This window comes from Mytilus galloprovincialis, chromosome 4, assembly GCF_965363235.1.
Source record: "Mytilus galloprovincialis chromosome 4, xbMytGall1.hap1.1, whole genome shotgun sequence".
Taxonomy (NCBI): domain Eukaryota; kingdom Metazoa; phylum Mollusca; class Bivalvia; order Mytilida; family Mytilidae; genus Mytilus; species Mytilus galloprovincialis.
This window is the reverse complement of record NC_134841.1, coordinates 83,322,233-83,337,118: the sequence shown is the minus strand read 5'-3', so window position 1 is coordinate 83,337,118 and position 14,886 is coordinate 83,322,233. Positions and strand designations below refer to the sequence as shown.

The following is a 14,886-nucleotide window of genomic DNA, read 5'->3' as shown; positions in this document are numbered from 1 at the left end:
GTTGCTGCCCCTGAATTGGTAATTTTAAGGAAATTTTGCTGTTTTTGGTTATTATCTTGAATATTATTATAGATAGAGATAAACTGTAAACAGATGTAATGTTCAGCAAAGTAAGATTAACAAATAAGTCAACATTACCAAAATGGTCAGTTGACCCCTTTAGGAGTTATTGGCCTTTATAGTCAATTTTTAACCATTTTTTGTAAATCTTAGTAATCTTTTAGAAAAATCTTCCCCTCTGAAACTACTGGGCCAAATTAAACCAAACTTGGCTATAATCATCATTGGGGTATCTAGTTTTTAAAATGTGTCCGGTAACTCTACCAACCAACCAAGATGGACACCATGGCTAAAAATAGAACATAGGGTTAAAATGCAGTTTTTGGCTTAATTATAACTCAAAATCAATGCATTTAGAGTCAATCTGACAGAAGAAAAATATTGTTTATCAGGTAAAGATCTATCTGCCCTGGAATTTTCAGATGAATCGGATAACCAATTGTTAGGTTGCTGCCCCTGAATTGGTAGGAAATTTTGCTGTTTTTTGGTTATTACCTTGAATACTATAATAGATAGAGATAAACTGTAAACAGCATAATGTACAGCAAAATAAGACCTAAAAATAAGTCAACATGACCAAAATGGTCAATTGACCCCCTAAGGAGTTATTGCCCTTCATAGTCAATTTTTAACAATTTTCACAAACATTTTCCACTGAAACTACTGGGCCAAGTTCATTATAGATACAGATAATTGTGAGCAGCAAGAATGTTAAGTAAAGTAAGATCTAAAAACACATCACCATCACCAAAACACAATTTTGTCATGAATCCATCTGTGTCCTTTGTTGATCAAGGTGAGCGACACAGGCTCTTAAGAGCCTCTAGTTTTAATTTCCTAATAAAAAACATTGTGTACATGTTTTTTTTGTGAGTTGTTGTATACATATTTCTTTGTATTTTTTGTTCATAGTTGTAATGGATTTTATAACAATTTGTTAATTTGTATTATTCATCATCATGAAATAAAAGGAGATTTGTTGTATATATATCAATGAGACAGCAACAAATTGATTGGCACAACGTAAAGTGCTTACCAGCTTTACATCTGGAGGTCAACTGACATGTAATAACTATAAAGACATTGACATCACTCACTTAGCTGAAGTCTGCCTAACATTTAAAAAATACTGAAAAGACAGCATAGGTATAAACGAGAGCAATGTGGGGTAAAAACCGATAAGACAGCAACCTAACAACACAGACAAACAAATGTTGTTTTTATTGGTATAAATATTGATTTTGTTATCAGTAAATTAAAAGCTAACTAAATATTACTAGTATGTTATATACATATACACATTCATGGATCTACAATCTGTCGATACCTGTAACTTGGCATTGCACAAGGTCGTGTTTTTCTCTGACTAAATCCATTGGATGTTGGATGTGTACAGATTGATAGTTTAGTTTAGATGCATGATTTTTTTATTAGTTGTTAATGGCTTTGAACTAGGTGTCAGATAACTGTGAGTACTCTCAGATCTGTTCATTGTGTCTTTTTGTGTCAGGATGTATAAGTACCTGGCCACGTTCACTTCTATTTTTGTCCATCTGATGAGTTCAGCCTTTTTCAACTGATTTTTATAGTTCGTTCTTATGTTGTACTGTTATACCACTGTCCCAGGTTAGGGGGAAGGTTGGGATCCCTCTAACATGTTTAACTCCGCAACATTATTTATTTATGTGTCTGTCCCAAGTCAAGATCCTGTAATTCAGTGTTTGTCATTTGTTTATGTGTTACATATTTGTTTTTCGTTCATTTTTTTATATAAATAAGGCCATTAGTTTTCTCGTTTGAATTGTTTTACATTGTCTTATCCAGGCCTTTTATAGCTGACTATGCGGTATGACTTTTGCTCATTGTTGAAGGCCGTACGGTGACCTATAGTTGTTAATGTCTGTGTCATTTTGGTCTCTTGTGGACAGTTGTCTCATTGGCAATCATACCATATCTTCTTTTTTATATTGTATCTGTATAGTATTTTAAGTCCAATGCCATGCTGTGCTTAGAAAAATTGTTCAATGTTGAAGCAATTAACATAAAAAATTCCAAGGACAAAAGCAATATCATATAGCTAGAGATAACAACTAACAAGGTTCTTGGCTTAGGACTAGAACAGGATGGTTGTTCTTCATTTTAAACTTATACAAGAGAAAATTGTGTGAAAGGTGTATGGATATGAACAGCCAGCTAACCATACTTTCTTTGTTAACTCCTAAATACCATGTTAATAGCAAGGAAGCAGCAAACACTATTGAGCTGGAACTCATTATCCTAAATTCCCAACACACATGACAGATAATGAGTTCCTAAATTCCCAATGCACATGACAAACAAGTTATCTGCTGTCACTATTATGCAACACAAAGTTTAATGATAAAGCTAAAATTTATTCGTTATTTTGATGATGGACTTGGAAATAATTTAGTTTTCTTGAAGTTGGAACTCGTATGAGGAAATATTGAAATTAAAATCATTTACCTTAAAAAGAGTTAATAAACCTTCAAAAATAGGTCAACTTAATCACATTTCATTCAAACATTTTCTCCATGTATTTTTCCTTTTATTCCATCAGCTTTATTTGTAGGGATGAAACTTTTAAGCAAGATTGATTTTAAGATTGACACTGAGTAATTAATTGATAGCTTAAAAACAAATTTAAGCTCCTCACAGAGTCATTTATTACTTGATAAAGGGCTTGTAATAATTATAAGCTGATTCACAGAAGGACAATTGTCACAAAGAAATTTCTAAGCTGTATTTGTAGATTATATCTGCCTTTTTCACCTTTATTTTTGAATCAATGGATCACATGTAAACAGCTTCTTTTTTCAGATGTAAGATCCATATTTGATTGTAAAATTTATTGTAATTGAAATGTTTGAATCAGTTTCATTGTGTAATTCTCAGTTACATTATGTCGACAGCTGTTGGCCATGCTAATTATAAGAACCCACATGTAACAAGACTTGCAGTGGTAATGTATATGTGAGTTAGGAGGAAAATATTCATCAGGAACTAATTATATTAGTATTAACTATTACTCTTTAGGGAATTCCAAACATAGAAAAATTAACCTACGTCCTTTTTTCCATGTTATCAATAGGTCATAACTTTTAAATTAGTTTCAATGGAAATAGAAAACCGCAAGTTAAAAAGGGAGAGAAGACACCATGGGGGAAATTTACTATGCTCATAAGTTTTTTTATGGTCTACGCATTTATGAACAATTTATAGAACCCACAAATGTCATTATCTTTATAACTCTGATTTGCATATACCAAACTCCTCTGTATATTTCATGCTATCTTATGATTTGTGATCTGAAGTATTACAATCAGTTGTCAGGCAATTGTCAGGTAAGATAATATCTATGGGTGATATTGTTATTGATGACTGGAAAGACAAAATATATTATATTTTCCTAAATATTATATTACATGTTATAACGATTGCAATGCAAACTTTTTAGATATGATATTGACATTTTAATCAATAAAGCCTTATGAATGTAACAAATGTGATTATTTGAAGAAGCGAGAATAAAATATAATGTGTCATTTAATGTGTAATGGTTTCTTATGTTGATTGTAGCTTCAGATTCAATCGTTCATCACCTTTGAGTCAAATTATTGTACTAGTTTGGCTTTATAAATATTTTGATATGAGCATCACTGATGAGTCTTATGTAGACGAAACGTGGGTCTGGTGTACAAAATTATAATCCTGGTACTTTTGATAACTATTGCTGTCTACAATTAACTGCATATATTTTTATTGTGGTTTTACATTAACTGTCAACCTGGGAAAAGTATGTCAATGCTGTAAACCAATTAATATTTTTCAGATTTTTTTCTGGTTTATTCCTTTCTGGACAATTTTTTGTACGGTAGTTGTTGAATTTTCATAATTTTCTAATTGATATAAGAGGTGTGGTATGAGTGCCAATGATCAAAGTCACAATTTATAAAAGTAAACCATTATAGGTCAAGGTACGGTCTTCAGCACAGAGCCGTGGCTCACAGCGAACAGCAAGCTATAAAGAGCTTAATTTGTTTATGCATTTATATAGGCGTATATCCATATTTGACATTATTGCAATGTTTTTTATTTACTTAAACGTTTTTAAAATGGATATATATATTAGTATTGTATATATTTGTACAACAAATTAATAGGAATTGTAATATCAACAACTTTTTGTTTAACACCTACAACATTTAAATATCTGTTTAAGCATTTGTTTTTAAAACAGATTTGTTAGAATAATAAGATAAGTATTATAAGTTTTAAAAATTAATGTAAACATACTTAAAATAACAAGCATAATGATAATTCTCTTCCCAATTAAGAGAACTACTTAAGCTCAGTTTGTAGAGCAATGGCTTACTTGTCAATGTTGGAATCCCATCTGGAAAGGCAAATCAAGCTCCCCGATTACACATGTAATAGATATTCAGTTGAAAGTTGCAGAACATTTTTTTATTGTTTTATATTTTGGTTGTTGTATCATTCAGTAATTGAACTACAAGTTCCTTAGAATTAATTTTTTTTCATCATGGTGCAAAATACAGTTGCACATACTTTTTAATTGATACTATATAAAACTCACACATGATGGAATTTTAATTGAGTTTTTGTTTTTTGGGGACAATTTCTAGGTGTGTAGTAATTACTAAGTCTTACTTAATCATTTACTGTAAAAAAAATCATCATAGATACCAGGATTGAAATTTTAAGTATAATTTTTAATAAAAACAAGTAAATAAATAGGTTATGAAGACCTTACTTAAGTAAGATTTTCAATCGTACTTTTCAATATAAAATTACCTTCCTAAGAAAAGACGGTATAAGCTTTTATTTAAAATATTTCAGTTCTTAGATTTAAACTGATCTTTTAGGATTTTCACAAGGCTTCTAATCAGGGGTTATAATATATATTTTAAGATAGCATTCAAAGAAGCATAAATGATATATTTTTTTGCCACTGCCGTAACGTTAGACTTTAGAAGCAAGGTATGTTGAAATTTATTAACATTGTAAGTGTAAAATATCTACTTGCTTGTATAGAATGCTTTAACATTAACAATATTATACTAGAAGCTGTATTCTTGATTTTTTTTTTTTTTTTTTTTTTTTTTTTTTTTTTAATTTCAGTGCATAAACTTACTTTTTTGGGGTTAAATATGCACATAAAAAATACTTCATATCTATATTTTTGCTTAACAAAACAATTTGCATGGGGAATATTTTTTTTTTTATTTTGATGTGAAACAAGTGCAATATAACCCCTGCACAAAAATTTCTTAACAAAGACCCAAATACATTGACAGAAATGACCTTGTAATTTGTTTGTTAAGACACCAGTACATTGATATTGATGACCTTGTAATTTATTTGTAATAACAACAATACATTTATCTTGTAATTTGTTTGTATTGACACTTTTTTTGCTTTATCATGATGATATGCTACAATAGAAGTTACGGTTATTGGTCATCATCATGATCAGTTGACTGTTCAGTGGTAAATTTTTGGATCAGATCCGATCTGGTTTACCAGACTGCATTTGTTGTCAAAAGTATTTAAAAAAAGGCAAAAACTGAACATAAAATTGAAAAAGCAAAATAATAATTCCAATCAAGGAATTGGTATACTGACATTATACTAACAGTCTATGCAGTATGGGCTTTGCTCATTGTTGAAGGATGTACGGTGACCTATAGTTGTTAATTTCATGTCATTTGGTCTCTTGTGGAAGGTTGTCTCATTGGCAATCACACTAAATCTTCTTTTTATATTATTTATAATATGTTTGTATAAATATTCCCTGTTTGTAAATTAAAAAATTACTAAGAAACTATAAGGTCCATCAGACTCCATCTCCCTTTGGCAAAAATTCAGATTGTAGAGGAATCTTGCTATTCTTTTTAGGTCATCTTGAACAGTTCAACATATGTATACATCAATGGCTTACAAATGCTCATGTTTGATCTTTCTTGATGAAGGTTAATCCAGAAAAGTGCTTAGGATGCACAATGTTTAAAGTGTTATTTTTATAGTTAAAAACTTAATACTTATATATTTGTATATAATAATAAAATTGAGAATGGAAATGGGGAATGTGCCAAAGAGACAACAACCCGACCATAGAGCAGACAACAGCAGAAGGTCACCAACAAGTCTTCAATGAAATTCTCGCATCCGGAGGCGTCCTTCAGCTGGCCCCTAAACAAATATATACTGGTTTAGTGATAATGAACACCATACTAAACTCCAAATTGTACACAAGAAACTAAAAGTTAATAAGTCTTCTCTTCTAGTCAAAGCATTCATCTCAATTGTCCAGATATGATTAATTTTCTTTCAGTAGAGACTTTACTATTAAATTTAGGATTTTCAAGAAAATTTATCTCTCAAACTGTGATTTAAATGTGTTCTAATAAAATTTCACTTGGTCTTTATTAACTAGTCCAGTGTGAAATTTATAGTCCATGACATTCCTTAGTGTGACTTGTCATGGAATGATACACTTTAGTTGTCAGTTACCACAAGACTATGGTAGCACTTATTATATGTAGATAGTTTACAAGACACTTGTTCTGAGTGTAAATTTATTGAGTACTGTTGTTACAAATCAGTTATTTGATAGAAGACATTAAGACAGTTGTTTTTATTATGTACTTTGATGTTCGGTAACATGTTTTATTGAGTTTCTCTGAACTTAAAGGTTAAAAGTTTAAAGTTTTGAAAGAAACTTGTAATGGGTGAGCAGATCATGATGCCTTTATTAAAAAAAGGACTACAAACACTATTTTTCTTAATTCAGTAACAAGTAAGGTTTCATTTTTCTACCAGTAGTGTTTTTGTTAGACAGTAAGATAGGTTAGATTATTCATGTTATATTAATGGCTTACATGTGATCAATATGTAGAAATAATATTAATATTTACATTTTTCTTGTTGAATCGGTGAGATTTGATGTTATGATGTTATTGTTGTAAAAATCAATATATCTACTTATGTCCAGTGAATCCAGGATGAAGGTTAAATAATAATACACTGAGATACAATTTTGCCTTGTTTTTGACATTACATGTTCAAATGTTATGATTACTTCACTCAGTATTTACCATGACTTATTTGCTATTGGTTATTGTTACCACACATTGTGTAATGTGTGATCCTTAGGTAGTACCTAGTAATTCTTTATTCATGCAGTTTTATACCACAAACATGCAAAGTCATTCACCAGTAATATTGCTTTAGATCAACAGAGGCTCTTGGGAATGCTGGTTTTTACAGACAATGTTTGAAAATAAACAGATGACAACATTTCTTTCAGGAATAATTATATAGTTTACTTGTCACGATAGTGACATAAAGTACAGCTTAAATTTTCAAAGTCATCAGTTGACAATACAAGCAATCAATTTGATATAGACATGAGCGTATGATGAATATCTTTTTGTCCTTCCTGCTGAAGGTGAGGCTAAAGTCTTTTATTTTTGGCATTATTATTGCGAACCCTATGATAGTTTTCCATAGATTCACCTGCAAGTTACCTGTCGATTTAAACTTTTGGCAGTTCTATTGTCCCATCTAACAAATACAACAGGTATTGTTCTCTGTATAGTTTATTCACTGGGACCTTTAAATTTCTTCCAAGAGAAATATATCACTCATTGATTAATTTACCTGAACAAAAAATTGAACTGTCAATGATGAAAAAATACTTATACCAATACTAAGTAAGGACTCATAAAACTGCATGTGTTGTATTTATTCAATACAAATAACTCATTTTTAATGTGTTTAATATTAATACTGATTCAAAAATTAAAAGTTGATTTCTGATCAAATATTCAATATTTTTGTGTGTTTGATAAATAAAAATTTGAATATTATTATTTTTAAATTAACTAGGTCTTCATAAACATAAGTCTATAAATAAACAACAACAAAAACATGCAAATTCATTGGAAAATACTAAAAAATGTGTCTGAAATAAACTTTTTATTATTAAACCAGATTTTATATTGAACAGATTGAAAATATATTAATGATATATTGAATAAATACAATATTGCATACAGTTTATGTGAGTTTATAGAAGTATTTCAGTAAAAAAGGAGATAATTTTTTGGTCAGGTAAATTAATCAATGAGTGATATATTTCTCCTAGAAGAAATTTAAAGGTCCCAGTGAATAAACTATACAGAGAACAATACCTGTTGTATTTGTTAGATGGGACAATAGAACTTACAAAAGTTTAAATGGACAGGTAACTTGCTGGTGAATCTATGGAAAACTATCATAGGGTTCGCTATAATAGCATTAGAATATAAAAATTCCATATAAGATTACGGTAGGATTGCCAATAAAAAGTCCAAAATGAAGTGAATGTAAGCAATTATGGGCAACCATACAGCCTTCAGCAATGAGAAAAATCCATACCATATGATGGTATTTGAATGTTAATAAAAAATTGCTAAATTATTTCATTCTTTGTCATAATATAGTTTATATAATGCTATTTTCAAGAATTTGGTAAACATTAAATCAGATAATTTCAATGAAAAAGATTTACAAATGAATTGTCTTCCTGCATCAAAACAGCCTCATCTCATCAAAACTCTAAACCAATTGTTTTTCTCTTAAATCCCTGTCAACAGTTCATTAGTCCATGTGACATGATAATTATGTTCAGTAAGAAAAATATATCCTCCCTCCCCTAGGCTGGTAGATGCTGCTTATTTGTACTGTATGCATATTTTTAATTTAGTGGTCATCATTTGAAAAATTTGATACCATGCAAAATATTTTCAATTTTTGTTTATGATTATTATCTGACTTGATTGTAATAGAACAAGATTTAGCTCTGAAAAGGAAGTCAACAGAAGGGAGTTAATCCATATAATGAGAATTGGTAATAGAGAGCCTTGGAACTTATTGATACATTTTAGCAGTATAATAGGTCATTAATATTTAGATAGCTATCAGTGATTATTTATGAATAAAATATTAATTGCTTATTGACTTTTTTAATTGGAAAATTGATTGACTTTCTCCAATATTACACCTGTCAATCTCATTTATTGGTTTGTTTGTACTTAATTGATCAGTTTCATCAGCTTTTTAATAGAAAGTGTGCTTTTTATTTGTATTCATTTTATCATGCATATGTATGTTTTATATGCAAGTTTCTTTGTATTAATTTTATCATGCATATGTATGTTTTATATGCAAGTTTCTTTTTATTCATTTTATCATGCATATGTATGTTTTATATGCGAGTTTCTATGTAGAAAATATAGTTATGTACATCAAGTTATTGTAACTAGATTTTTCTTAGGTTTTTTGTTTTGTCTAAGCCACTGCCACACTAGTTTTGAAGTTTATGTAAGCATTGTGTCAATTTTTATTTAAATGGAATGGAAGACTTCATACAAACTTAGCAAGCAGACAGACACAACAAAATTGTGTTGAACAAACTAATGTAGAAGAGCTCTAATGTATGTATAAGTTGTGATTGCTTTATGAGCCAGGATTTATAATATAACATATAGGTATATGTGTCCTTATAGCACCATGTCTACTATCACACAGTCCTATTTGTGAGACATGACAGACAGATGCACAGATGGGAAAATATAATGCACTATGGTGTACATAAGAGGTCATGAAAAGGTATTTGGGAAATATAGCAGAAAAGATGTGCCTTTTAGTTAAAAATAAAGGCAAAAACATGTGGTCATTGTCAAAGCACTTTATAATGTTTAGAAATAAAGGCTTTCATCAATCTTTCAGTAAAATGATTTTTTTAATTTATTTCTAGATATTGATATGTAAAGCAGAATATATCCACTGTTGACCATCAAATCCAGGAAACATGGCAGCTTTCATTGCCAAGCAGATGGTTGGCAATCAACTGAAATCTGTTAAAGGTAAAATCTTACTAGATGATTATTGCAAAATAGCAACAACACAATTCTTATTAATGTGACTTACAATGGATTCATTATAATTTAGTATACATTTTATATAGGCTTGTATGCAGCCTTTGTCAAAACCACAAAATGAAATATCTCCAAAATACAATCTTTCCTCTTTCCATAAAGAAATGGTACCCTTATAAATAAATGAATCCATATAGTTTGCTACAAAACAGTTGGGCATAGTTAAAGCATTTACATTTGATCTATTTCCTTCTTGGCCACAGAGTTTTTACAAATGACTTATTTAAAGTACTGCTTAACAAATCCTTAATCAAATAAGTCATCTTATATCCATTGAATGATTTTGTACAATATTTATTGGAAATTGTATTGACCAAAATTATATATGATAATTTGAACGTCTTTGAAGAACTGTATGGTGAATCACACATTTAAATTATCTTTGTAATGCCTTCTGACTTTCTTATTTGTTTTTGTTTATTGGTAATTTAGCGGTAAGGTCACATGTCAGTAAATATTAAAACAAGGAGTTATTTAAATTGGAATAATTTTGAATGCTAGAATATTGATAAAAAATGTAAGATAAAAACTAACCCAACTAAAGAGGGCTAGCCATGCATGCATGGCAAAGGGGGGTTAATTAATTCATAATTTAAGTATCAGTGAAAATAAATATAACAGTAGCCATGCACACATCGCTAACCATATATAGTTGGGTTAGTTTTCATTATACATCAATTTTCTAGAATTCAAAATTATTCCAGATTCAAATAATTCCTTGTTTTAAGTAGTTCTAAGGAACTTCAGGATCTTGCAACAAGTGGTGAGCTTTTAAGCTCATGTGCCATCATTTGTTTGTCATTCTTCATCATACAGAGATTGGTTCTATTTATTCCTTCAGTGTGAAATTGATATTTGATTTCTGTTAATCCTTGGACATATGTGACCTTATGACCCTCTTCTATCTTTTAAAGGTTATTAAAATTTTGAATGAATGTTTGCAATGACTTGATTGTACAGAGTTTCTGCCTTCTTTAACAAAGCTTTCCTGATACAGCAAGATAATTGTAGAATTGTAGGATCAATAACTTGTGTTTTTCTGATTACAACTGTTGTACGAAATAAATGGAATTCAATGCTGTTTGGATACAATGGGCCTAATGTTTAATTTTTTGTCAAAGCCATACTGCATTGAAATTCCATATATAAAGCGTAATTAAAGAGGAGTTTGAAGCTCGCAAGTTCACTTATCCCATGATGAATAGAGACGATACCAGCCATTCAGATACATGACGCCTGAATATAATGACTGATTCTATTTGTAATTCACATTGCCATGGCCAGTTAATTGGTTCTGTTTGATTAAATGACAAAGTTAGGATATTGCTGTCCATTTCAAATATTGTTGACTATTCCCAAAAGATCTGTTTTATATTGTCCATCTTTATTTGTATTCTGTGAAAAGTGTATCTCATGTTGATCTTTTGTATTGCCTTGAATTGGAATAATAGATAAGACAGAATTTTCTGACTTTCCTTGTCCTTTAAGCTCACCTGGCCCGAACATCTTATTTAGGAAAATTTGTGTTTAAAATTTTTTAATATACCTTATTAGATTCAACATTCCTTCATATTTTATCATTTAATTATCTCTCTTATTTTCTTTCCTGTAAGATTTGTTTTCTTAGTAACACCTTTCAAGTTCCAGCTGAAATCTCACACTGAAACAGAAATCAATTTTACTTGTCAAAGAAAAGAACATGTTACAACAGATGTTATTAACCAGTAACATTGATCATTGTTATTGTAAACATGTTGCAAATACATTTTTACAGCCAATGACCGTGAGGGCGTCCCGTGTATTGCTTTTGCCTAGATTTCCATTGCGTTACATTTGTTTTGTGTTTTTAACCGATCATTAAACATGATAACTATACAGATATTAACAAGTGCAAAATAGCATTCCTTATCGCATAGGCAGATCCAAGCTCCCCCAGGCCCCCCCCCCCCACACTTTCATAGAAAAATTTGGTTGATTATATAGGGAATCACTAAAGCATGGCTGGAGCTCCTCCCCCTTTTAGGTCAGTCAGTGGCCCCCCCTTATGAAAAGTTCTGGATCCACCACATCTCTTCTATGAATACTGACAAAACATATTCATATTATAAATTTATGTTCTAAACAAAAATATTTTTATCAGTATTCATTGAAGAGATGTATGTATAACAAATGATATATACATATATAAGTGAAAAATCCTTGATAGTATCTATGCACATGCACTGCAAATTGTGTTAAAGCATGTGGCAGAATATGTCAAAGAGCGTTTTGCAACAATCCCGGCAAGGACCGGTGAATGCCTACTCATATCCAATCTGTGAGCAAAATCGTATTTTTACAGAAGAGTGTCCACCATGCACTTGCACTGCACTATTATTACAAAAGTAGAATAGAATGATATACATACAAATGGATGAAAATTATATATACATGTAACTGTTATATAAATATAATATATAACAACAATCCAGTGTTTACTGATTTGTATCACTACAATATAAATATAGATACCAGAGGGACAGTCAAACTCATAAATCGAAAATAAACTGACAACGCCATGGCTAAAAATGAAAAGGACAAACAATAGTACATGACACAACATAGAAAACTAAAGAATAAACAGCATGAACCCCACCAAAAACTAGGGGTGATCTCAGGTTCTCCGGAAGGGTAAGCAGATCCTGCTCCACATGTGGCACCCATGGTGTTGCCTTTGATATAACAAATCCGGTAAATAGTCTTATTTGGTAGGTCACATTTATGAAAGGGAAGGGGATTGTAGTTACGACATAAGAAACATATCTGATATCATTTGTGAAACGGTTATTCCATAACGGCCATCCAACTCGTGATGGCGTCCGTAAAATTTACGAAGAGATGATTTCAACTTCACCATTTGGAACTCTTGATTTAATTATAGCTTCCTTGTGAGCAACAATCCTCTATTAAGAAAATCATGATAGGAAATGCAAGCACGGGAATATGTATCAAATGGGAGATATATACAGATGCTGCTGGAATGTTGCTACTTAGAAATGGAAAGTTCACAATTGGACAGCTGAAATCATCTCTTTTGTCGTAAAGTTTTGTTTTCAATCGACCCTCATTGTCAATATCTAGATGTAAGTCAAGATATGAGGCCGACTTAACTGTATCTGTTGTATCCTTTATCTCTAAGTTCAATAGGATAGATGCGTTCGACAGAGTCACCAAATTTTAAATTATTTAGTGAAAGAACATCATCTATATAGCAGAAAGTAGAGTTAAAGGATATTGCTAACTTCTTATCTTTTTCCGAAGAAGTTCCTGTATGAAGTCAGCCTCATAATAGTAAAGAAACAAGTTGGCAAGAAGAGGGGCACAATTTGTTCCCATTGGAATGCCAATAGTCTGTTGAAAAACACGTCCTCGGAACGAAATAGTAATAGTTATTATGGTGAGGTTGAATTTTCTGTCATTTATTGATCATCCAAGCACAAACTTGTCTCAGAAAAAAAAAATCTCTGTACATTAACCTCAGTTTCAGGTATAGAGGTGTGATAATTTTTTCTGTGACAAGTGCTTTTGACAATCCACAAGAACTTGCGGTCATCCAATGTTCAATACTTCAGGACTTTGATTCTCTTCTCTCTTTTTTTTCCTTTATTTTCTCTCTCAATAAACATGCACCAAATATTATAGAAGGCTGTTTATATATATGTTTTATAATGTTGGTTAAGGTGTGAATGATTGTAGCTTACATGTGTCATGATGGTTAATATCTTTTTATAATTATCACCATGACTGTCATTACTAACCATGTTTACAAGGCTGTATTATTAGCATGTGTTATCTAGATCACTACTTACACTTAAACATTAATGTTGATTAAACATTTCATAAGTGTAATCATGATTAAACATTTCATATGTGTGATCGTGATTAAACATTTCAAACATCGAATCATGGTTAACCATTTCATACACGTAATCATGATTATACATTTCATACTTTAAACATGATTAACCTTTTCATACAATACTCGCACACGTGGCTGTGTAGTGTAATGGTTTTCCCATACTTCTAGGTGTATTCTAATGAATCCTTTTGAACCCTGGTGCTGTGTCTACATTATGCTTTAAGAAACCTGGGTTTATGTTTTATTTTGTTAAATGGCTGTCATACAGACATCACCTGACTTGACTTTAATTTCATTATGTTTAACATTGTTCAATGTTTCATAGTAGATATTCGTGAGTATGTCAATGTGTTCTTTACATGAGTAAAATTGATTGTTGACATTTAGATTACTAACACACTTGTTCAATGTGTAGACTTTTGTTAGAAAAGGTCTATTTCTTAGTAAATGTATACTAACTCCATCATTGGGTTTGAACATTCTAGATAAAGGACTGTCTAGAAAATTCTTCATTCCTTCGTACCAAAACTACAAAGTTTTATTTATAATATCATATAGAGAAAGCTGAAAGGTCACTAATTGAAATCCAGGTTTTATAACAATTTCTGTTTTTCAATTGCCATATGTGACAAATCAAATATCTTGTGTCATAATTGATTAAACAGTTTACATGTTGGATTTACGACTGGAAATATTGATGTAGGGAAAATGAGGGTGAAAAAAAACAGTATGTCCACGCTTTATTGTCTTGAAATAAGGTATCAAGAAAAAAACATAATTTTATCATGTATACACATACTGTGTAAATATATTATTTTCTTGAAATTTTTACCATATGATTAAATGTATTAGAGCTCTAAATTTGAAATTTAATTTATTCAAACAATGCAGCTGCAACAGGCGGTA

General features: G+C 30.6%; 1 protein-coding gene across 10 annotated transcripts in view; it reads left to right on the top strand.

The window, feature by feature from the left end:
* Positions 1–14,886, top strand: part of LOC143073179 (complexin-like) — an 80,170-nt gene that overhangs the window by 40,001 nt on the left and 25,283 nt on the right. For 8 of the 10 annotated variants that reach the window (XM_076248529.1, XM_076248523.1, XM_076248527.1 and 5 more), the window contains 2 exons: positions 9,902–10,010; positions 14,872–14,883. In XM_076248529.1, the coding sequence (XP_076104644.1) occupies positions 9,956–10,010; positions 14,872–14,883 (67 nt within the window). In that variant the 5' untranslated portion in view covers positions 9,902–9,955. The remainder of the gene's footprint in view (positions 1–9,901; positions 10,011–14,871; positions 14,884–14,886) is intronic. The other 2 variants (XM_076248531.1, XM_076248532.1) reach the window with 1 other exon arrangement.